Genomic DNA, 23,373 nt, shown 5'->3' with positions numbered 1-23,373 from the left:
CTACTTCCGGTGCGTACGTCACAGCGAAATGCGCCAATAAATTTCCACAATTCTTGCTTTGAAAATAAAAGCATTATTAGTATGAAATAACAACAACAACAATGATAATAATAGTAACATCAACAATGATAATAACATCAATAATAATAACAATAATAACATCAATAATAAGAACAATAATAACATCAATAATAATAGTAACATCAACAATAATAATAACATCAATAATAATAACAATAATAACATCAATAATAAGAACAATAATAACATCAATAATAATAGTAACATCAACAATAATAATAACATCAATAATAATAATAGTAACATCAACAATAATAACATCAATAATAATAACAATAATAACATCAATAATAATAGTAACATCAACAATAATAATAACATCAATAATAATAATAATAATAGTAACATCAACAATAATAATAACATCAATAATAATAGTAACATCAACAATAATAATAACATCAATAATAATAACAATAATAACATCAATAATAATAGTAACATCAATAATAATAACAATAATAACATCAATAATAATAGTAACATCAACAATAATAACATCAATAATAATAATAATAATAATAATAATAATAATAATAATAATAATAATAATAATAATAATAATAATAATAATAATAATTAGGGGTTAAGGTTAGCAGACATGTTTTCCCACTGACCCAAAGCTATTATGATCATTATCAGTAGTAGTACAAGTAGTAGAAGTAGTAGTAGTCATAGAAGTATTTATAAAATGTGAAGAAAAAGGTTAAAAAGTCCAAGGCAGCTCTCCTTGTTCCATTTAAAGCCTTTATTATTGTTGGCTAACATGTTTGGGCACCACAGGCTGCCATCAGGTGGAGGTGCGCGGGTGTCAATCATCCCATCTGGAACAGGCAACATCAACACCTTCTGCTTTTTTTTTAAATGAACCTTGAACTTTCTGCCTGTGGGAATGCTGTCGCCCTCTCCTGCTCTTCCTTTTTTCATATCATAAAATGTGATTTTAAAAATAAGGTAGAGATAGAAGTATTGTGAAATTACATCTATTTTTGTTATGCAGGGAAAAGCTGTACCATAAAGATGTTTTAGTTTTTGTGCTCCAGAGGCTGAGTTTGTTCAGCTCCGGTGTCTTGCAGGGCCAAAGCAAGCAGCACTGGGGGGTTGAAATGCTTCTCACTTGTGCACCGCCGTCTCCACCCCCTCACTTTCTGTCTCCGCTCACTCCACCACATCCTCCATTCAGAGCCCCTGTGCTGCCTGATCAAGTCATGACAACGTGTTTGATTATTATGAATCCTCCATATTTGAAAAAAAAACCACAAAATAGAAAACAGCAGGATTTGTAATGTGTGTCATGACTATGTTACCATTGCTTACATCTTGTGGTCCGGATTTGGCCCCTGGGCCCCAGTTTTGGTAACCCTGGTTAAGATGATTAAGAATTAAAAATGCATGATTCTGTAACCCCCCATGACACATCAGGGAATGAAACGTATCCACAGACTCCAGTCAGTGCAAAAATCCTGGTGAAATGTTGAACAATGATCTAATAAAAGGTGAAAATGCCTCCTGGCGTCCATACTGGAACCATCGCCGGGTTTCCAGGCACCGCCGGATCAATGAAGTGTTCCTGATTGTAGTAAAAATTCCTGAAAGAACTAAAAAAACGCTTTTGTTTCCTAATTTCATGATTTATTAAACAGACATCAGTTTGTCGGAATGCCAAAGGAAACAATTTATTTTTTCCTTTTACTGGTATTTTGATTTGACATGGAGGTGAGAGTTTGACTGATAGAGACAAAGAAAGGAGAGGAGGGCGCCTCCAGATGTGAGGCCAGCCAGAGGTGGAGGGGCCGGAGCTGGGCGGAGACACGCTCAGCTATCAGGCCTCCATCAGGCACACCAGGATGTTCTCTGTGACTGGGGCAATAATCTTCAGCATCATCCAGCTGCTGTCAGCGTTCCTCTGCTCGCTCTCTGACCTCAAGGTGGTGAAACGTCTCTCTCACTCAGATCCTCCGGACGGCCAATTGAGTCAAAGGAAGTACATTTCCTGTGGTGTGTGTGTGCGTGTGTGTGTGTGTGTGTGTGTGTACTTGGTTTTTGTCATCTTGTGGAGACCTTTTCTGACATAAAACCCTAACCTCATCAGGACCCCGAGTCCTCATGGGGACAAAAGACCTGGTCCTGATGCAGCGGAACTTAATTTATGAACACCTGGTCAAAGGTAGAGTGAAGGTGTAAACTGCAGTTAGTTTGAGGTTGAGGTCAGGATTAGGATTAAGATTAGGGCTTGGGTTAGGATATTCACATGAATAGAAGTCAATGGAATGTCCTAATAAGGATATCTACGCAAACGTGTGTGTGTGTGTGTGTGTGTGTGTGTGTGTGTGTGTGTGTGTGTGTGTGTGTGTGTGTGTGTGTGATCTTGTACTTGCTACATAGCGAGGACTACAACACGTATTTAACCAACAGAGTGAGGACATTTTAGCCGGTCCTCACATCTTCAAAGGACTGTTTGAAGGTCAGGACTTGGTTTTAGGTTTGAGGTTAGAATCAGATTCTGGTTAGGTTTAGGATCAGGCAGTCAGTTGAGATGGTTCGGGTTAGGGTGAGGGGCTAGGGAATGCGTCATGAAAGTCCTCCCAAAGATATAAGTTTTGCGTGTGTGTGTGTGTGTGTGTGTGTGTGCGTGCGTGCGCGCGCGTGCATCCACAGACAAGCAGGAGTTTTATTGCAGCAACAAAACTCTGGGTCGTAGTCAAAGTACAAGCTGAACATGACGAACAGCAACATCTGCTCGCATCTTGAATTGAAAGCAGGCGTTCGCCCGTCTTCCATCCCAGTTGTGTTTTCACATTCACGTTACTCACTTGGCTGTCACTGTCTGGTAAGTTTCAGAACTTTGAGACGTTCGGACCAACCAGCATGCTGGTCCCTGTGCATCCCCTCATGAAGGGCCTGGACTACATGGAGTGTTTGTGTTCCCAGGTTTGGCTCCGCTCCCCTCGGTCAGTCTCTCTGGAACCTTTAATGGTCTCTCCTCAGGACTGAGGGCTCCTGTCTGCTGCTCCGTGAGGTCACGTCCGTCAACCTGAGAGCAACAGAGAGGTTCTCCAAAGTTCCTGTGTAGGTTTCTGTCAGGATGACATAAGAAAGCATGAAGATCAAACATCCCGCGCAGCGTCACGTGTCACACGTCCTGATCACGTCAGAGCCACAGGTGGCCACATTTGTGATTTGTATGTTTTGGACGACATGAACCGTGTGGACTCGACACACTCATGCGTCAGTCTGGCATGCGAACGTGGGCTCTTCTAAGGGGGTTCCTGGGTAAACACACTCGTTTTCTGTGAGTTGCATTTAAACAAAACAAACAAAAATACGTTATTTCTTCCTGAGAATCATCTTTTAATAATCCCCGTTCAATCTGCAGCCTCCAGGCCCAGAACCAGCAACAGCTCTGTGGAACAGGAGGGAACTATGACCATTCACTCAATTGGACATTAACCTGGAAACATTTAGTGGCGTACTGAAATTATGGCACATTTAAAAAATATAAAGCTCCCACAGAATGTTTCCCTGAGATTTACACAACTTGGGCTGCACTTCGAACACTAAGGAAGTTCTCTTAGTGGCTTGGTTTGAACCCAACAGGATGGAAGTGTGTGTGTCTGCTCATTTACAGTTGTGCCCTCAGATGTGACATCAGACGGTTGAGATGAGAAAGGGTTTTTTGTTAGTTTTCAGATCTTACAAAGATCACGTTTTCCCACAAAATATCCTGAGCTCACACGTTCAGATCCGTTCTAACAAACTTGAGTGTGTTTTATTTTCAACTGGAGTCACAGTTCTAATCCCACCTCCTACAGACAGGAAATGTTTTAGTCTTTAATGTTCACAACGATGACCAGATTCTGAGCGTAAGCTCTCCGCTCCCCAGCCTCTCCGATGAAGATGGTGGTTTTCATTGAGCTGCGTCAGCCTGGCGGCGGTCCCACAGGACACAGGCGGCTGCTGAGGGCGGCGAACAGCTACAGCAGGTCAGTGGGTCCTTAAGTCCAAGTGTAAACCGTCCAACTCCCGCTGCGCACCAGCGCTCCCTCACAGACGTCCGGCTCCCCCAGACGTCACGTTGACCGCACTTGAAAGCCGGCAACAAACAAACACACAGAGGCTGGGGGATGGATGATGGATGGATGATGGATGGATGACGGTTGGATGGATGGATGGATGGATGGATGACGGTTGGATGGATGGATGACGGTTGGATGGATGGATGGATGGATGGATGACGGTTGGATGGATGGATGACGGTTGGATGGATGGATGGATGGATGGATGGATGGATGACGGTTGGATGGATGGATGGATGGATGGATGGATGACGGTTGGATGGGTATGGCCACCAGCTTGGCCAGGCTAGCACGGCTATCATCTGCTCTGCCAGAGACTCAGGACTCTGTCCAGCAGCTGTCTCTGCTCCCGTGGGTGGGACGGCCTGGCCTCCACCATTTATCCAATAATAATAAATAATAATAAGTACAACAACATGCTGGGTGCAAAGGGGCCAGCAGGGCCTGGCCGTCCCCAGCAGACCCTCCCCCAGGCTTCTCTGATTCCTCTCCTTCTTGGCGGTGTAGACGCGGGTCAGTTTTGTCGTTGTTATAAAGGAGGAGTGCAGCACGTCAGCGTTTTAATAAAAAAACAAATTGAAAAATAGGACGAATTCTCAGTGGCCGGCAAAACCTGGAGGTCGTGATTCAGGATTGGAACAAACTGCAGCAAAAGAGGCCTGCCGGCGAAGAAAGTGAGTCAGCTCAGTGTGTGAATCATGAGTGATCAGTTTCAGACACTGGCTGCTTGGGAGTGTGTGTGTGTGTGTGTGTGTGTGGGTGGGTGTGTGTGTGTATTTCTGGAAGTTGCTCTTTCAAAATTAGTCGGAAATTTGGTTTTAAACAAGTCTCAGGCCCTTGTGTGACCAACCCAGGAACGTCTGCGTCTCATTTGTGATTCCTCTCACTGACTTTTTGTTGATATTTTTCCTTGCAACGACCAAAAATGACAGAAAACCAGTGAGAAAACATGACTTTGGAACGTAACTGAATGTAAAATAAACACAATGTTTTACACTTGAATTGAATTTGAAGTTACAAACTGAAATATTATAAAGTATGTGGACATTATTCAACAGGTATCGAAGTGTTGGGCCCTACACTTAAACAACTGAAAACTGGGGGAATTATTTGACAAAAGCAGGCACTTGAACAGGAAAGTTTTCCAGATTCAGTCTCACTGTTGCTAATCGTGCTGCCACTAAAGGAGGAATGAGCTGCACCTAAAATGACCAGAGGCTAAAATCAGAAGACTCCGCTCTTAAAAGGAGCCCTAAAGACTTGGAGGGATGCACCATGACACCAACACCTCATTTTTATTGTTGTGGATGTGAGGAGGAAACTGGTTTCTCCTCTTCAAGTCTCTTCCTCTTTGCTCGTTTAAGAAACAACGTGACTTTTCCAGTTGCTTCGGGAAATGAGGAAAACAAGTTTTCCAGGAACTAGAAAGTATGAATATCATTTAATTATATGCAGATAACATCCACAGTTAACATCATTTATCAGTCGAACCAGGTGGGAAATGTCACACGCATCCGAACCCACGACCGAGTTGTAAACTGGACTTGTTTGTTTTAAAATCACTGTCTGGAGGGGAGGAGGAGGAGGAGGGGTGTGGATGGAGGTCTGCCTCTCTATCTCCATATATACTGGGACTTTCCTCCCTCCTCCACTCCCCATCCTCCTCCTCCGCAGCAGCAGCGAACAACCAGCAAGATGGTGAAGTCCTTGGCCGCCGCCGTGATTCTCCTGGGAGCGTTTTTGGACGCAACCGGAGCGCCGATGAACGGCGAGGGCACCGTGACCTTCCCGCCGACCACCTCGTCCTCGCCGTGGAGCCCCGGGAGCGTCAACGAGGGTCTGCAGCCTGCAGCAACAACCGCAGGGAACAAGCTGGTGTCCGCCGCTGCCGGAGCCCAGCAGCTGGACGGCAAAGAGACCAGGCGAGACAGCGAGGAGACCAACGGAGACAGAGACGAAGAAGAAGAGGAGGAAGGAGGAGAAGAGGAAGACGCCGCTGCGGGCGAGGGGCGAGCCGTGCTGGGTACCGTCTGCTCCAGGGCGACCGGTCGCTTGAAGTCGGGAAACTTCCGACCAATTAAACCCAATTGACGTTCATTAGTGCATGACTGAGTGTGGAGGGTTGCGGCTGCGACGACAGATTATTGCTCTGTTGTTGAGCTGTTAATCAATAATTAATAGTCACTGTAAGGTAACTACGAGGTTCTGTTCCTCGAGCTCAGGTTAAAGTGATTAGGCAACAAAATTCCTGTCAATCACCAGCTGCTTTGATAAAGAAGTTGTTGTTTGGAACTCTTGGAAGCTGTGGTTTTCCCACATTTTCTCCACATCTGATAGAAGCTGCGGACGCAGCAGATGGAGTGACAGTGAGGAGAGCTGGTAGAAACCTCCTCTGTCCTGAGGTGAACCGCACAAACGGGAATCCTCACATGGAGAAGCAGCAAATGTTCTGCAAGCTTGGTGCTCGACCACCAGAAGCTCTGCTGATTTATTACTCCTCAGTACATTCATGGTTTTTGTTCTGGGCTGAATTTCTGAATAACCACAAGAATGTTTTCATGTCTTGGACCCATGTGGGTGTCATACCCAGGCTGCAGCTCCCCCAGTAGTTTGAGTTTGGGTGCTTTTGGCGCCACATGTCCTCCAGCTCACTGTCTTGAATTACATCTGAAAGTTGAGTGCCAAACGCGCGCCTGCTCTGTGCTCGTGCCCACCACAACTCCCCTCAAGCCCCGGAGAGTTTTCCAGTTTTTCAAACCACAGACTGAGAAAAAGTGTGTAACACTGGAACCAGTGGGTGCTGTTTGGCTTGACGAGCTGACTAAGCATTTCAGCTCTAAACATATTTGGTGGATGCGTCCTCTGAACTTCACCCTAAACTCCTCCAGTGTTGGAGAGGGAGTGAAAACGTCCCTCAAGCTTAAGAGAACAAACAGAGCTGTCTTGTCCTGCTGGATCCTGATTGATGGGAATGTTATTGGTTGTTCCCAAAACTGTAAAATGCCCTCCAGCTGTTGGCCCTCCTCCTCCTCACCGTTCAGCTTTACTCTCTCTGCTCAAAGCCGGGGCTCAAGTTACATTCAGAGCCTCCGCACACTCACTTATCTGTCGTCCGGAGGAAGAGAGGAGGGCCTCCAAACTTCCCCTGAACCCAGGATGAGACACAGAACAACCACTGGGATCTCAGATTACATCGGCCATGAGTTTGCTCTCTCAGAGGAAACAGAATGAGAGCTTTTATCCCCTCAACAGTCCGTCACAGCAAGCACAGACTCAAACTTCTAAGATTTCATCTCCTTAATGTGCCGTCTCTTCTACAGACTGCCCTCCCCTCGGCCTGGAGTCCCTGCGGGTGGACGACAGCCAGATCCAGGCCTCCTCCTACCAGCGGACGGGTCTGGGTCCTCACAGAGGGAGGCTGAACATCCAGGTTGGTCCCTAACCCTCAACGTTCAACTCCAGAGAAAAGCTCAACACTTGTAGACAGACACGCAGAGTCTCAGTCCACCTCCCTGGGCTAGAGTCCCAGCACAAAGACAGAGGAAGAACGGATTTGTTGAAGAACCAGCGTCCTCCTCCAGAACAGTAGGTGGCAGCGCGCCTCCTTACAGCTGGTCGCTGTCACTCTTCTTTTCTAGCTTTTATGTAACATGCAAACAAGTTAGCAGTTTCCTGCAACTTTTTTTGATCGTTTCTTTATTCCACGTTTACATCCATCGATGCACTTTAGGATATTTAACTTGTTACTCCGAGACAGCATCAGGTCTGTCTCCCTGTGCCTCTCCACCTCCAGCCCGCCATGATAAGACCTCCTCAAATATGCTCCGTGCAGCTTTTGTGATTAAATACTGCAGCAGAACCTGTGGAACCACCACACCAGGCTCGCCTGCGTGAAGCTAATGAGCTGGTACTGATGGTACTGTGCGGTCGTACAGGAGGCCACGTGAACCATCAATGTCACTTTGACTTGAGGCTCAAAAGTGGAAGAGGAAGTCAGAAACATGTTCATCCTCCACGTTCAAGCTCCCGAGCAAAGTGTTGCACCACCCGAGGAGGCGCATGTAGGCACCAGGCACCAGGAGGAGGAGCCAGTTCACTCTCAGTGAAGAGTTTAAAACCACGACTTGACAGACGACCGCCATTTCTCAAACTTTGCTTTTCAAAGCGCTCCATCTCTTCTCCCCTCCAGACAGACCACGTAGGCGATTGGTCGTAGGCGCCGGACTCGTGGTCACATCTTTGTACAAGCGGCGGTAGACTGTATAAAAGATGGACGCAGGTGTGAGGAGTGAAGCCAGGTAGGAGGGCAGGCAATCGCAAGAGCTGAAGACAGCAAGTAAAAGTAGACACTGAATACAGACACACCAGGTCACAACAGAAGGAACAAAAGATAATAAAGATACATGGAGTCCGGCTTTAACGTTTAATTATGATGATGTCACTTCCATCTTCACGCATCTACCCATTAAACTTTCAGAGAATTGTTGATCGAGCAGCTTCTGGATTCGTTGGCCTCGGGTGTCACCAGACACATTTCAGGCATAGACGACCATTGTTCAGTTCTCAGAGAGGTAAAATTGTCTGTTGTTCCTTCGTTGTGGTTTCAGGATAAATTCGGGTGAATAAAAGGTCAAAAATACCCGCTCGAAAGAAGCGTAATGTTCATGTCAAAACTGATTCTTTTCCTGCTCGTAAGACTCAGTCTGTCCATGACTTGCTTGCTTTTATGAGCAGGTAAAATCACTCGGAAAATAAAAGTCATTTGCTGTGGACAGAACTTTTATGTCGTTTTTCAATGAATGGAGTGAAAGAAGCTGTAAAGCACAGAAACCAGATCAGGACTGCGTCCCTGCTCGACTCGCTCCGCCGTCTGAAAGCAATTACTTCACAATCAGGTCACTCGCACGGTGTTACGCAACGCTCCGCCGGGACGCCGGGCCAAGAGCGTGTGGCTGTTTCGGATGGACTTTGCAGCTGACTCAACAGTTTTTTTCTAATGTGTTTTTAGTCTGGCATTGAGGACGGAGACCTGTACGATGGAGCCTGGTGTGCAGAGTACAAGGATCGCAACCAGTGGCTGGAGGTGGACGCCATCCACCCCACCCTCTTCACCGGAGTCATTCTGCAAGGCCGGAACTCCATCTGGAGGTCAGGTAGTATCCAAACCTGCTGACGAAACCTGTTTACGCTGCAAAAATGAGGAGGAGACGGAGGATCTGAGGTCTTCATCTGTGTTGTTTTAGCTGGGACTGGGTCCAGACCTACAAGGTCCAGCTGAGCAACGACTCCGTGAGCTGGCAAACCTGCATGAACGGGACAGAAGAAGCGGTAAGGGCTGCCTTCATAGTGGTGGAGGAGGGGAATCACCTGCTGTGACATCACACAGATGGAAACCAGACTGTCAGGAGTCTTCGCCAAAGTCACATGTGGAGCGAACAGTTCAGGGGAGGGATGTCCCACCGTGAAAACAACGCCTGAGAACAGGGCCAGAAACTCTGTTTGGGGTCCACAGTTGAATGTTTGAGCAGCTTCGCATCAGTGGCTCAGCCAATCAGAGCTCCTCTGGCGGAGGCCGTTCCAGTGTGTCTTCTTCTTTGAATCTGCCTGCGTGAACGCGTGGGATGGATGAAGAAGAAACCAAAGCCTTTTTGTTTCAGTGTGTTGGACAGTTTACTGGAAACTCTCGATTCTTTCCAAGGATCTTTTCTTAGCTGTGTTTTTTCGTTCATGCTGCCAAGGAGGTCGTGTTTATAACCCGGCGAGTGTACGAGTGTCTCACACACACGCGAGCAGATCCCCTCAGACTTGATCGCCAGGGCGAGGGACGTGTGACTGGTGTTGGTCACAGATCCAGAGATGTTTCTTTGAACATTTAGATCTTTATTTCACAACATCACCACTAAAATGAAGCACTGGATCACGATGAGAAAGAAAAGCTGGACCAACTGAACTGGACTGATGTGGGTTTTGTGTGTGATTGTGTTTGTGTGATGTCTCATTGAATGCAGATATTTGAAGGGAACCAGGGTCCAGAACTCCCAGTGCTCGCGCTCCTTCCTGTTCCTACTGTGGCCCAGTTCATCCGCATCAACCCCCAGACCTGGTACCTCAACGGGTCCATCTGCCTCAGAGCTGAGATACTGGGCTGCCGTGTTGACAGTAGGTAGAATCACATCAGGCCACAGCTGCAGGGTGACTGACGATCCCAGAACCTGACGAGCCCCCCCCCCCCCCCCCCCCCCCCCCCGTAGGTCCAGCCAACTCATGGGAGGGAGAACCAGGATCCAAAGATAGTCTGGACTTCAGATACCACAACTACAAAGAGATGCGGAAGGTGAGAGAGCGACCGCCACCACTGTTGACCTGAAGCTAACGCCAAGATTCTTACTCAGGCTGTTGAGAGTTTACAGATCTCCTCAGTTTTAGCCCTGGGAAGCTCACCAACTTGTCTTGTCTGTCCTGAAGCTGATGAAGTCCGTGACGGAGGCGTGCCCGGACATCACCCGCATCTACACCATCGGGAAGAGCTACATGGGCCTGAAGCTCTACGTCATGGAGATCTCTGATAACCCCGGCAGACATGAACTGGGTACATGGCTCACACGCCTCAGCAGCGCAGGTCGTCTTGGGCCGCTCCGATCAGGGGCCCGGTTCTACGTCGGCACGTGTTTAGACAGGCTGGCCTCTGTGGAAATAAACAGATCCTGGTTTCACTTTGGATCCTGCTCACTCACCACGTCCTTGTGATTTGGTCCTCACATGGATGCGTTTACTCACAGGGAGCACCACCCGCCCTCCTCTCTTCCAAGAGATTCCGATGAACACATTGCGAAACTGCTTCGCTCTCTAGGGAGACTGACGGGAATTCAGGATATTTATGTGTGAACAGCTGATATTAATATTATAGGTTTAATGGGAAACTGGTGCCCAGTCCAAGTACAGAGACAGAGATTGTGCATGTTTTTATTTCTGAGTCAGCAGGTTTTCTTCTCTGTGTCCAGGACCGTCTGGCTCATCCCTGCTGTTTCCTAACAGTACAAAAATAACAGATTCCTGTCAGAGGAGTCGAATGCGCTCCTGATTTGCATCTCTGCAAGCTTAATTAGATTTTAAATTGAATTTGCTTTATACTCAGTTCGACCTTCGACCTTTGCACTAATGCATTTATTACTCGGCAAGTCAACCGACCGTTTAAAGTCTCTGGTTTGCTCTCTTGGCAGGTGAGCCGGAGTTTCGCTACGTGGCTGGGATGCATGGGAATGAGGCTCTTGGCCGGGAGCTGGTGCTCAACCTCATGCAGTACTTGTGCCGGGAGTACAAGAGAGGCAACCAACGAATCGTCCGGCTGGTCACCGAGACACGCATTCATCTCCTGCCTTCCATGAACCCTGATGGTTTTGAATTCGCCTACCAGAAGGTAGAGTGACTCCGACCCGGTGGGGTTCGCGTGAACCTCCAGCAGGGACGGGACCAGATCACCTGTGTGTGAACGGATGAGTTTTGTGCCGTTTGTCTGCATTGTTGTAAAGGAAACGAGGCATTTGTGAGTCTAGAGGCCATTGCTAGAACTTTGCGATGGAAATTATGAAAGATGAGCTTGAATTCTTGCGACCAATCGCAGAGGCCATCGGCTACCAACACCGATGCTCCTGGCCAAGACTTCCTCCCTCAGCAGTTTGGGATTAGCAGCTTGAGTTGGAGTTGAGAGACGGCGACGACAATTTTGTATTTAATTACCACCTGATTGCAGATGAGCTGCATCTTTGATGGCACCTGCAGCTCAGTAACGAGGCTGGGAACTACTGTGAACGCTAGAGGGGTCTGGTCCCTGTTTGGACGTGGACCGTGAGAGGCGGACCCTTGACTGAGTTCAGGCATTCACATTAAGACAGCGCCATGACTGAAGGTCACGTGTGGGGCGTAGAGACGTGAGAACATCAGCAGAGCTCACGTTCAGGAGGTTGTCCGTTCAGCTGGTGCTGTCTTGTTGTCATGTGGCCTTGAATTGAAGAGTCTGATCAGCTGATCTCCTGCAGGGCTCAGAACTGGCCGGCTGGGCTGATGGACGCTACAGCTTTGATGGAATCGACCTGAATCACAACTTTCCAGACCTGAACAACATCATGTGGGACGCTCAGGAGAAGGCAGCAGACCCTATGAAAGTCCCGAACCACTACATACCCATCCCAGAGTACTACACCAGAGAGGACGCACTCGTAAGCGGATGCAGCGTTGACCTACAAGTGAATGATAAAAGTGGACGGCGTGAAGTTTCTTTGATTAACAGGCTTTGTTTCCCAGGTGGCACCGGAGACGAGTGCCGTCATCAGCTGGATGCAGGACATCCCCTTCGTGCTCAGTGCGAACCTCCACGGTGGAGAGCTGGTGGTCACGTATCCCTATGACTGCACCCGTGACTGGGCCCCGCAAGAAGACACCCCCACCGCAGACAACGCTTTCTTCCGCTGGCTGGCCACCGTCTATGCCTCCACCAACCTGGTGATGGCCAACCCCGACCGCCGCATCTGTCACTACGAGGACTTTCAGTTACACAACAACATCATCAATGGCGGAGCCTGGCACACTGTCCCAGGCAGTGAGTGCTTTCACTGATTCAAACACAGATCTCTGACTGAAGGGGCAACTGACTCAACGTCTAGTTGAGAGTAATTTGACATTCAAACGTGATTATTCCACCCTTAAAATGTAATCCTAGTCACACCGACAGGTGCATGAATATGAAGGTAAGTCCCCGGGATTGATTCGTGCAGTCAGGACGTGTTGGTGAGGCCTTGTGTCGGGGGGGCTGCTGGTCAGACATGCATGTTTTCAGGTTCTGATCTGTTCAGCTTCCTTCAGTCAGAGGGAACATCTCCTCGTTGACCGCTTGAACCCGTCGGTCTGTGTCTGTTCTGCAGGTATGAACGACTTCAGTTACCTGCACACCAACTGCTTCGAGGTGACAGTGGAACTCTCCTGTGATAAGTTCCCTCACGCCAGCGAGCTTCCCGTCGAGTGGGAGAACAACAAGGAGTCTCTGATCGTTTACATGGAGCAGGTCAGTCTGCGCTGGTCCGCACTCAGGCGAAGACACGAGTCGCCAGCCGGCCCTCCAGGACCTCTCACCTCAGAGTCCTGACGTTTCTCCTCTCCCAGGTTCACAGGGGGATCAAAGGCGTGGTGAGGGACAAACTGACCAAACAAGGAATACCAGATGCGATCATCAAGGTGGAGGACCACCACCATGACATCCGCTCAGGTGAGCTGCTGGATTTGACTTAACCGACCGCTTCTGTCCTCGTGTGTGTAAATGACCACATTTGCTTCCTGTAGCTGCTGACGGAGACTACTGGCGTCTAATGAACCCGGGCGAGTACAAGGTGGTGGTTTGGGCCGTGGGCTACCTCCCATCCATGCGGCGGTGCCATGTCGGAATGGAACCTCATCCTACCATCTGTGACTTCAGCTTGACTAAGACGCCCATTCAGATGCTGAAGGAAATCCGGGCCAAAGGAGGCAAAATTCCACAGGACCTGCAGCTTCGTCTGCGAGCGCTGAGGCTCCGTAAGCTCCGCGCCAGCACCAAGGCCATCAACCGCCGTCGGGAGAGCCAGCGTTCACTGGACCAGAGGAGGAAAGCTCGGTCCTCCGAGAGGCAGAGGTTATGAGGGACGAGGGGCTGACGGGTCTGAGCTGGGGGGGGGCTGACTGTCCCTGCTAGTAAAGTCTGAGAGGACATCATTAAAAGGTCAGTTCACCCTAAGAATCTCCATAGAAACGAAGAAAGGGACAAACACACAAAAGATGGACGCCACTTTGCAGTGTAGTATTTTTAACAAAATCACAAATGTTTACAAGATTGAGGAATATTAAGAGTTGAAACATCCAAACCTTCACCATCAAAGTGGCTGAAACTCAACGGAGGTCTGCAGGTTTATGGGGGGTTTTCCTTGACAGGTAAAACTGAGAGTAACTTGAGCGGCTTTGGTTCTGAAAGCTGCAGCGTTGATGACGGACAACTGTAGGAAGAGTTTGGGATGTAAACGTCAGCTGGTCTGATGGAATGTGACTGGAGGCCAACAGGCCCTCCTCACCTCTAATAAAGAATTCTCTATTTGTTTCATCTTTACTCCGGTGTTCAAACCTCAGCTGAGTCTGAAGACACGTGGGAAACCTGGTCGAGTGGTGCCGGCTCTTGATGCCAATTAGCTTGACTGCCATCTTGTGGTCAGTCGGTGGAACAACAATGAGCCTCATGCAAGAAATACGTGTTTATGTGCACAGATTTGATCATCAATACTTCGGGGTTTACCGTTTGTAGGTGAGCTGTTGCATTAATGGACAAATAAGATGTTGCTCTTTTCATACATTTCTCCCATTTTATGATTTTTGTAATGCAAAATTATTTTCTCCAGTGCCGCCTGTGTCATGTGACAGGGACACTGACCTGATATTTCTCTACGTGGCAGATAAGATGCACTTATTTCTGTGCGGTTTTTATTCATATTCATTATTATGAATATTTTAATGTGAAATAAATCAAACAACAGATCCAGGTCATGTGACACAGGGTTTTAAATCAATACAAGACACTACACCTCGTTTTTAAGTTCTGCTTTAACTTTCTTATTCTAATATTTTAGTACAAAATTGCTAATTTTTCTTCGAGTCACCAGTTTTCTTTTTTATACATTTTCTCCTTTTTCTCTCCCTTCTTCCTTTTAGATACAATTTTACTGTTATTTTTTAATATTTATATTGTACTGAGAAACTCCTTCAGCAGTGTTCACGTCATGTGACCCAGCAACTCCAAACCAACGTCGCCCCAAGCGAGACTGATGGGTTCATAAAATGTCAAGATTTTTCTGTGAATATTGAAATGTTTTTTCAAGTTTCGTTGTCCTGGGACGCAGAGGTCCAAATGTTTTGATCCATCCAGAATTCAGTCTTTTCAGTAATTCCTTTAATAATCAAATTATAACTTAAACATGTAGCAGAATGTGGCATTTCCCTTTTTTCCCCACGAGCTTCTTCCTGGACGTTGCCATCAACGTCCTCCTCAAACGTGGTGAAAGACCAGGATAAAAACATGTACACCCAACAGTCGGCAGAGTGAAAGACGCTCACCTTTTATTTTGGTACCATGTTCATCGCTGGGATTACTTGTTGTGTGAAGCCATTCAGGAAACAACAGAACCAACAATTCAACGTGATTCAGCCCCCCCCCCCAACCCGGCTGTGACCACTCAAGGTGACAGTGCAACTACACTCAGGTTAAAATCCAGCACAGGACTCGCAAGAAAAGAAGCTTTTAAAAAAAAGGAGCCAGGTTTTTGACTTCTATACCTGAAGTGAGAACGGCAGATAAGACACTCCCCCCCCTGCAGAGCTTGGACACGAAGCCGGAGCAGGAAAACGCAGCAACCTGCAGCTCAGCGCTCACGCCTGCGTCTTGAAGCAGGTGCGGCTGAACTGACGGAGCTGAGCGTGACGTGGGAACCGTGAGAGAGGCCTTCGAGGCTGCGATCCGAGAGTTAAAAAAACCAAACGGCATTCTTCATTTCACACTCGTCTGAACTATCGGATTATTTCCTGACCTCACATCTACTTTAACTTCTCAACACACAGTAACAGGCGTCCCTTCACTGCACAGGAGAACATAGTTTGGCATCTGACAGCTCAACGTGGAGACCCGTCCCCGCGGTTGGCGGGGGGCGGGTCGCCGCACAGGCTGGTATGCATAGTTTGACAACAGCAGGTGAAGAGAATGCTGACGTATTTCTGCAGCTCCTCCCCACCGGCCGCTGCTGCATCAACGGCACTGCAACAGAACAACAGGTAACAAACACTCAATGGTCCTGATGACAAAACTGCAAGGATGAAGCAGGACACGACCATGAAGAGGCTCAAACACGGCGTGGATCCACACTTCCACCAGTGATCAAAATGGGGTTTTTTTGGCAACCAATTGTCAGAGTGAATAAAAAAGCGCTAGCTGACCAATGCAGTGTCATTGGCCTTGAACAGCCCGCAGACCTTCTGTGACTCCAGAATTCACAAAACGCCACAATTAACGACAACAATTTCTTTGTTTGAGGCTGAAAACAAAGTGAGCTGTGGATTAGCGAGCCTGCGGCTGGAGGAAGCAGCTGTGGACCCCGCAGGCGACACGTCTGAGGGGGGAAGCCACGCTTGTGGTCACTTTTGCTGTTATTTTCTCGTTGGTCATTAATTTCAGCTGAATAAATCAGATGGTTGTTCTTTTTCTGACCTCTGTGTCAAACAAGGCCTCCTTAGCTTCCGTCCACATCCTCTTTATCCAGTCATGTGCTCAAAAAACTCATTTTGATTTGAGCTAAAAATTTGATGGGCCAATGACACTGGAATGACTTATCGCTTTGAACCAACAACAAAGTAACTTCTGTGGACGTCTGAGTGTCGTCCGTTAGCGCCGTAGTGTCTTAAGAACGCCAGCTTTTGCCTGAAGTCTGTAACAGTCCAGTTAGTAAATAGAAAAATGCAACTGCAACATAACGGATTTCATTTTGACGTAAAGATCTCGTGAAACCAGGAGGAGCGGACATGGAAAGAGTGAGAACTGCGTGACCCGGCTGTCGCCCAGCAGCTCGAAACTTCAGCTCCTCGACTTGAGATTTAAAAAACCACCACGGTGGAAGTGATACTGACATGTTGCCACGGCGACGGCAAAAAGTGACTGCGGGATTCACCGCATCGAATACTGTGCAACAAGTAGTGCAGATATGAGTAAAAACAAAACGCTAAAACCGCCAGGAGCATGAGGCAGCACGAGGGAGGACGAGGTCACGGTCCATGACTGAGGTGGAAAGGCGATGAGGTCCTTGAAATCAGAGGTCAAAGTTCAGATTGTATGAGCAGAAAAGCAGCACCTGTGGAGGAAAAGGCATGAGAAGAGCGGCGCCGTCTGCAGCGGAGGACGGCGAGTCAAGAACACACACACACACACACACACACACACACATCCAGGGAGTCACTGATTCAGGTCCGTTGCATCCTAGTATTGCCGTGGCGGGACGGCGTCGTCGTAGGTTCAGTTCTGCTATAATCCGTCTGGAGAATGAAAACAGCCGCCATGTTGCATCTGTCGGGGTTCATGATCTCCTCCAGGGTCAGAGGGGCTTAGAGTTTCCATCCATGGCTTCCAACCAGGAGTTCCCACCTGAAGCAGCTCAGTCCTCTTCACCCACACGCACCTGAGACTCTCCCTCCCTAGAGGCACCAGGTGGGTGGCGGTCCACGCAGGTCGGCCCCCACATCATGAGGAACACCACAATATTCAACACTGGTGCGTAGTGAGGCTCACACCGTCTGCGTGGAGTCGACTCCACCCATCTGGCCCTCACAGCACTTTAAAACAAATGCTTGGCATTGCTAATCAGGGTTCTTGCAGTTGGAATATTCAGGGTTTGATAAACGCTCCGATTCCGTCACTCTGGATGCTTGCGATCGTCCAAAGACCTTAGAAAACATTTAGTTGTACATGTGGTAACTGAGGGCAGTGCAACATTTTGTGCAAAGTTTACAGAATTTTGCAGGAACCCTGATTAAGTAAACGTCGTCTCAGGTCTGCAGCGCCTCTTCTCCGACAGCAGCGGGCGCTAAAACTTGGGCTGGTAAAGCGCCACCCGCCCACTGAGGCAGCCCGAGGCCAGCTGGCAGTGCGTTGGGGAGAACTTGGTGGTGAGCACCACGTCGCTGTGCGAGTAGATAGACCGGATCTCCCTGAGGCAGCTGGTCTGGACGGGCAGGCAGTCGGCCAGCTCTCCGCAGCGCTCGTCGAAAGCTAGCAGGCGGACGCCATAGCCGTACGGCGAGCAGATGAGCCGTCCGTCCGGGCTGAAGCACAACTCCTTAATGTAGCCCCGCCCCACATTGGCCTCTTCGATGTAGTGGGTGAGGCGCAGCGAGCAGCGGGGGGACACCAGCGGGCGGGTGGGTGCTCCCTCCTGGAACTCGTACACACACGTCCACTAGAGGGCGGCAGAGACAAAGATGGAGGCCTCAGACTCATTTTCACCACTTCCCCGTTTCAAATGTTCCCGGCTGCTGCGTTCACGCCACACACAACAACCCAGGTCACGACTCACTGCAGTGCATTTAAACACGGTGCTGACTCCTTTTGTACTCATAAAGTTCCATGAGTATTCCTGGAAGCCCTCAGGGCAGATTTCCATGAACAGACGCCGTTCCAGGGTTAAACCAGAGGACACGGAACTGAAACTACAGTCAGACTACGTGGTTCGATACAAACATGTTCTATATCAATCAATATTAACCAGACGAGTTCCTCTCAGTGTCTAATTTATATCACTTTATCCAAATTTTCTGGCTTTATTAACTTTGTAAGAAAAAACCTTTCCAGGCCTAGAAACTGCCATTTTTCAAATCCATGCATTTTCCAGGTTTTTCATGGACCCTGGTTTGACCCAAGCACAGACCAGCTGTGGGATCTGGTACCAGGTGTGATGGCAGTGAAGGCATCTCACCTCCTGGTCGTCCATGTTGCTGGAGCAGCGGATGAGCGTCGCCCAGCCTTTGGGATGGAGCTGCAGCGAGGTGATGCAGTTGCCTCGGTCCCGCTCTCCTGGGATCTCTGGAGTCAGAACCTCCAGGCTGTTCCTGGGGGAAAGACCTGCAAAACACAAGCTTCAGTTTTACCTGTATGAGGAAAGTCTCCATGACAACCACATATGCCCTAAACATAAACAGAAAACAAGGCAGAAATTTACCAGCATACATAACAATTTACAGTATTAGAGATTCAGAGATTTGGGTTTTGGTGAAACGAATGTCAGGAACTTTTCCAGAGTTTTCTGGTTGTCTGAGACGTTTTCCAGGTGTTTCCTGGCAGCGTGACGCCTGTAGCACTGGGCTGTCGTGTCTCTGACCTTCTCTATGAGGGTGGATCTTGCTGGAGTCGTTTCCCTGGCGAGGAGTTCCAGCTGACCTGGACGCCGATGTGCCTCCATCTACAGCGTGAAGGTCAAATATCAGCGACGTGGATGAAACATGTGAGAGCAGGGACAGCAGGTGTAGGAACACACCAGCTGAACATGATGACCATCACATTTGACATGACAACTAGAGGACAATCTGAGTTGTGACTTGACTTTTTTTTGTGTGTGAATGAAACTGGAGAATGAGGAGAGACGCAAAAAGGCAAAGGCTGTCGTTGGAACGTGTGTCAAAGGTTCTGATCCGACCTGAACTGAGGGGCGTCCGTCGCGCTCGCAGCATGCGGTAGCTGCCCACCTCCAGCGACTGGGTCAAGTCCAGGTCGTGCAGGATCAGCAGGTACCCAGAGGAAGTGGAGATGAGCATCTTGGAGCAGTCGGGCGTCAGGCGCATCCTCATCAGGTAACGAGTGTGGAAGAACTTTTTGTGCGGGCAGCCGTCCTCTGTGAATCTGCAGGTGTGGACCAGAGGGTGAAACCCAGATGAGATCGGACCGGAAGAAAAAAAAAAAGCGTTCTTTTCCAATCTTTGATGGAGGGATGAACTGTGCGTCGCCAGAGAGAAATGGCGATTTACCACTGACGCACAGGAGGAAACAGAAGATTGACCGTGACTGGCAGCAGCAGGTCAGCCACCGACAGTCACTGAGGAAAGAATCAGGTCCTTGTTCCAGGGATTTATCAGGACAAACGTGGACATTTATCAGCTCCGGCTTCTCAAATAAGCGGCGTCGATTTTCAGTTTAACGTAAGTGATAATTGAGCGCAGACATAAAATGAAGTGGTGAAGGCGAGCTGACGTCACCTGCGTCAGCCCCGCCAGCGAGAGATCGAAAAAAGATTTGACTCTTTTGTGTCTCTGTAAACATTAGAAAAAGTAACTTCTTTTTTTTTTAATTTCCAAAACATTTGAAATGAATCTCGATTGGCCGCTCACGACAGAGCCGCCAATCACAGCGAGGCAGTGAACAAAGGGTGAACTAGGAGTGACTCACGACGGGCTGAGCAGCGACGGAAGACGCTTCTAATGCGACACATACAAATGTCAGAAGTCTGGAATCGCCAGCCGCCACCTTGAGCGCTGAGAACGTTCTCATCCCTCTAAAAAGGCGCCGGTCGTTGGTTTCAGCACAAACCTGTTAGTGTCCCACGTGATGACGTTGCCGTCGAAGCCGGAGGTGACGAGGAGACGAGTGTTGGTGTCGTACTCGATGTTCTTCACCCAGCTGGCGTGGCCGTGCAGCGAGCAAACCTTCGAATTCAGCTTTCTGAGATCCCATAATGCAATTGTGGTGTCGTCAGAGCAGGTGGCAAACAAGCGATTGTCCAGAAACCTGCAGGGGCAGAGGTGGAGCGTGAAGATCGGCTCCACACACGTTCTCAGGCTGCAAACATACAGCATTGGCACATTAGCATCTGTCGCTCTCTAAAAACCCCACAATGTGCAAATATTTTCCATGTCACAAGGTAACTGCTGCATCGAGGAGGTGGCGCCCTTCCTGGCGCCGCTGCTCTGGAGCTCCTCTGCTCGGTGGACTGCAGGAGGATGAGCTCCCAACACACAGGAGCTGACTGGGCTCATTAATCTCAAACACAAACTCCACACACTCTTCTCCTGACTTGATCTCATGTCGATTTGAAGTCCAGGGGCAGGAGGAGCCTCTGTATGACAGTGAGAGTTGCTGCACCTGATGTTGTTGACGCAGTCCTCGTGGGCCTCCGTCAGGGTCTTGATGTGTCTGGATGAGATGGGGTCAAACAGCAGGACCTCCGTCTGCTCACAGGCCACCGTCAGCACTGACCTGAGAGCAGCAAACACACAACATTTACTGTCTTGTTCCGCTGCTCTGAAGTCCTGCCGGACGGATTCTGCAGCACCGTCATGTAAGCTCGCCTCAGGCCCGTTTGAGTTTGGATCCAAACGTGCAGATGAACACGAAGTCAAGATGAAGAGGGTCTGGATTGTTTGTCCATAAGCAGATGTGCAACAACTGATTTGGCTGAATTTAACACATCCAATATGCATGAACACAAGTTTACGCAACGTTCTCAATTCTGCCACACTGAAGAACATGTAAACATGAATTTGAAAAAGTTTCTCTTTATGTCCACAAAATTTGGAAAAGCCCATGAATCAGACATTTACTGCATGACTTCCTCACATCATGTCACTCCTGTAAGACGATGATGGGAGCAGCTTATGTTTTGCAGCAAGGAAGCCTAACAACGAATGTGAAACGTATTCTACTCAGAATAAAGTCATGGAGAAAAGAAGAGCTGAACAAAGTGCTGGGCTGAGAGTTGCAGTGCATCATCATTCAGAGCAGAGGGGGAATAAATCTGCTCTCAGGAGCTCAGCAGGTTTACAGGCAGAAGCTCAACTTCACTCTCATTTAAAGCTCCAGCGATGATAGAAAGCCTGAGGAGGGACGAGCCTCCCTCAACCAGAGAGCAGCAGGGTGACTCAAGTGTGCCTATCAATACCTCGTGCAACGATACAGACGTCTGATGACCAGGATACTCGGGGCATTCTGAGTTTACTGGCAACACTGGACTGAGTAGCCGAGAGGTCTGATGGTGTGTGTGGTTGTGTCATGGTGCCGAGCAGAGATTGACCCAGACTGTCCACAGCTTGACCTGGTTTGTCTACCTGATTATTTCCTTCATCTGCTGTCAGGTCACCAGGGCCTGACCCCCGCCTCCTGCTGGCTCCTGACAGCTACTAACACTTAGTAATCTGGATTTAATCTGTCTAAACTTCAGCCTAGTCCAAACAAAAATGTGTATTAATATTCCTGGAGTTCATGGAGGTGAATTTTAGTCATTCAAATACTTTCCAAACACACACACACACACACACACACACTTTTCCCAAACATTTCAGCGATCCCAGCTGGTCGTGGTAGGCCTGTGAGGCGTCCGGAGCACGACCTTACCCGTCCGGGGAGTACTCCAGGTTGAACACGGCACCGTGGGTCTGGGTGCTCAGGTTGACAGACTCGACAGCCGGGTTCATTGAGCAGTACAAGTTGGTCATTGTGCGGAAGTTGTCCCTGACAGGGTCCACAAACACCCCTCGTCTAATAGTCCTGCTCTGCAGCCAGGAAAACAGGCTGTTCCCCCCGCCGATGGAGGAGCTCCCGCCGCCCCCAGTCTGTTGCGCGGCGGCCGCCTCGCAGGGAGGATCCGGCTCCTCTGACGGAGGGGACCCTGCACTGCGCTGCGGCGGGTCTCCACTGCTCCCCGGCGGCGAGGGAGAAACCCTCCGAGCGATGTCATCTTCTTCGTCCGACTCTTCGATATCAGGGTCTTCCTCTTTGTCGGAGACGCCGCCGCCGTCGGGCCTGTCCCGCGACTCGTCGGCGTCCTCGCTGCCGCTCTGGTGCTCCGAGCTCATTGTAGCTTCTCCGGGGTTTGTCTTTCGCAGGGTCTCGGTTTCAAGGCCGGGACTTGAACGGCTCCGGGCAGTTAGCAAGCAGAAAACCGAGTCTACCTCCGACCCTTCACGGTGTCATGGCAGGTGGTTGTTCCGTGTAGGACACAGCGGCCAAATTATTTTGTTGTCAGACTTTGCAGCGCTGAGCCGCCGCGCGTCAAACTGCACGGAGCTAGCTTGAATGCTACCGGAAGACTCGGTGCCAAGTAAGCAGCGATGCTGCTCTTGGTTTATTTATGCTGTATTTCTGATGTGTTTGTGAGGAGATAAGCATGGGCTTTAGTCAGTAACTTTTAAACTGAAGTGTAGGAACTGACAATGTACGCGTCAGTGGTGTCCAGCTTGACGTTTTCCTCTTCACCGTAAACAAATAGAAAATTAAAGAAACTACGGAGTTCCGCTTCCTCGTCCGCTTGGGGTCGCAGTGGAGTTTGTTGCTGCCACCTGCTGGATGAATACTGCACCTACTGAAGTATTTCCATGGAAACAGGGACTTTTACCGTCACTTCTGGGTTTGTACGCGGGAAAATACATAATTATCTTAAATTATTGATTGAAAAGACATTATTGATTAAATGATTGTGTCTTCTGTGCAGATCAAACTGTCGTCGAGCCAGAATGCTTCAGGCTTTACTTCTTACAGATACTAGATGCTGATGTTAAAACAAAAGTCCTGGATCCTGATAACTCGTCCATGTACATACAGTGTACACTAAACTCCCAATCGCTGCCTCCGACCACTGTCATTACTGCATGTTGTGAGGTAAATCCCACCTTTGGGCGCTGT

The 23,373-nt window shown here is 48.7% G+C and overlaps 2 protein-coding genes across 2 annotated transcripts; one reads left to right on the top strand and one right to left on the bottom strand.

Annotated features, from left to right (window-relative positions):
* The first annotated feature begins 5,821 nt into the window (after positions 1-5,821).
* On the top strand, positions 5,822-15,140 carry cpxm1a (carboxypeptidase X (M14 family), member 1a). Its single transcript, XM_086181988.1, has 13 exons — positions 5,822-6,180; positions 7,478-7,587; positions 9,166-9,305; positions 9,401-9,485; positions 10,166-10,316; positions 10,409-10,491; positions 10,623-10,746; positions 11,378-11,574; positions 12,194-12,373; positions 12,459-12,753; positions 13,076-13,215; positions 13,314-13,416; positions 13,491-15,140. Exons 1-13 carry the CDS (start codon positions 5,853-5,855, stop codon positions 13,823-13,825), a joined length of 2,271 nt encoding a protein of 756 aa, XP_086038114.1. The 5' UTR covers positions 5,822-5,852; the 3' UTR covers positions 13,826-15,140.
* A 235-nt stretch (positions 15,141-15,375) lies between these two features.
* dcaf10 (DDB1 and CUL4 associated factor 10) lies at positions 15,376-22,985 on the bottom strand. Its single transcript, XM_086181989.1, has 7 exons — positions 22,087-22,985; positions 20,839-20,952; positions 20,287-20,484; positions 19,400-19,602; positions 19,085-19,165; positions 18,683-18,828; positions 15,376-18,166 (listed from the first exon to the last, which is right to left on the bottom strand). The coding sequence occupies exons 1-7, from the start codon at positions 22,545-22,547 to the stop codon at positions 17,795-17,797; spliced, it is 1,575 nt and encodes a 524-aa protein (XP_086038115.1). The 5' UTR covers positions 22,548-22,985; the 3' UTR covers positions 15,376-17,794.
* Positions 22,986-23,373: the final 388 nt, after the last annotated feature.

The sequence above is a fragment of the Aulostomus chinensis genome, chromosome 17 (assembly GCF_037954235.1).
Source record: "Aulostomus chinensis isolate RoL2024-O1b breed Wild chromosome 17, RoL_Achi_v1.0, whole genome shotgun sequence".
In the NCBI taxonomy this organism is placed as follows: domain Eukaryota; kingdom Metazoa; phylum Chordata; class Actinopteri; order Syngnathiformes; family Aulostomidae; genus Aulostomus; species Aulostomus chinensis.
Note: the sequence above shows the minus strand (reverse complement) of the source record. Positions and strands in the feature narration are given on the sequence as shown.

Excerpts from the sequence above, each read along its gene's own strand:
- cpxm1a (XM_086181988.1), top strand. The coding sequence starts at position 5,853 with ATGGTGAAGTCCTTGGCCGCCGCCGTGATTCTCCTGGGAGCGTTTTTG. Across the intron at positions 11,575-12,193 it reads TTGAATTCGCCTACCAGAAG|GGCTCAGAACTGGCCGGCTG; the intron begins GTAGAGTGACTC and ends GATCTCCTGCAG. Across the intron at positions 13,417-13,490 it reads CCACCATGACATCCGCTCAG|CTGCTGACGGAGACTACTGG; the intron begins GTGAGCTGCTGG and ends TGCTTCCTGTAG.
- dcaf10 (XM_086181989.1), bottom strand. The coding sequence starts at position 22,547 with ATGAGCTCGGAGCACCAGAGCGGCAGCGAGGACGCCGACGAGTCGCGG. Across the intron at positions 20,953-22,086 it reads CTGGAGTACTCCCCGGACGG|GTCAGTGCTGACGGTGGCCT; the intron begins GTAAGGTCGTGC and ends TGCTGCTCTCAG. Across the intron at positions 20,485-20,838 it reads GACTGCGTCAACAACATCAG|GTTTCTGGACAATCGCTTGT; the intron begins GTGCAGCAACTC and ends CTGCCCCTGCAG.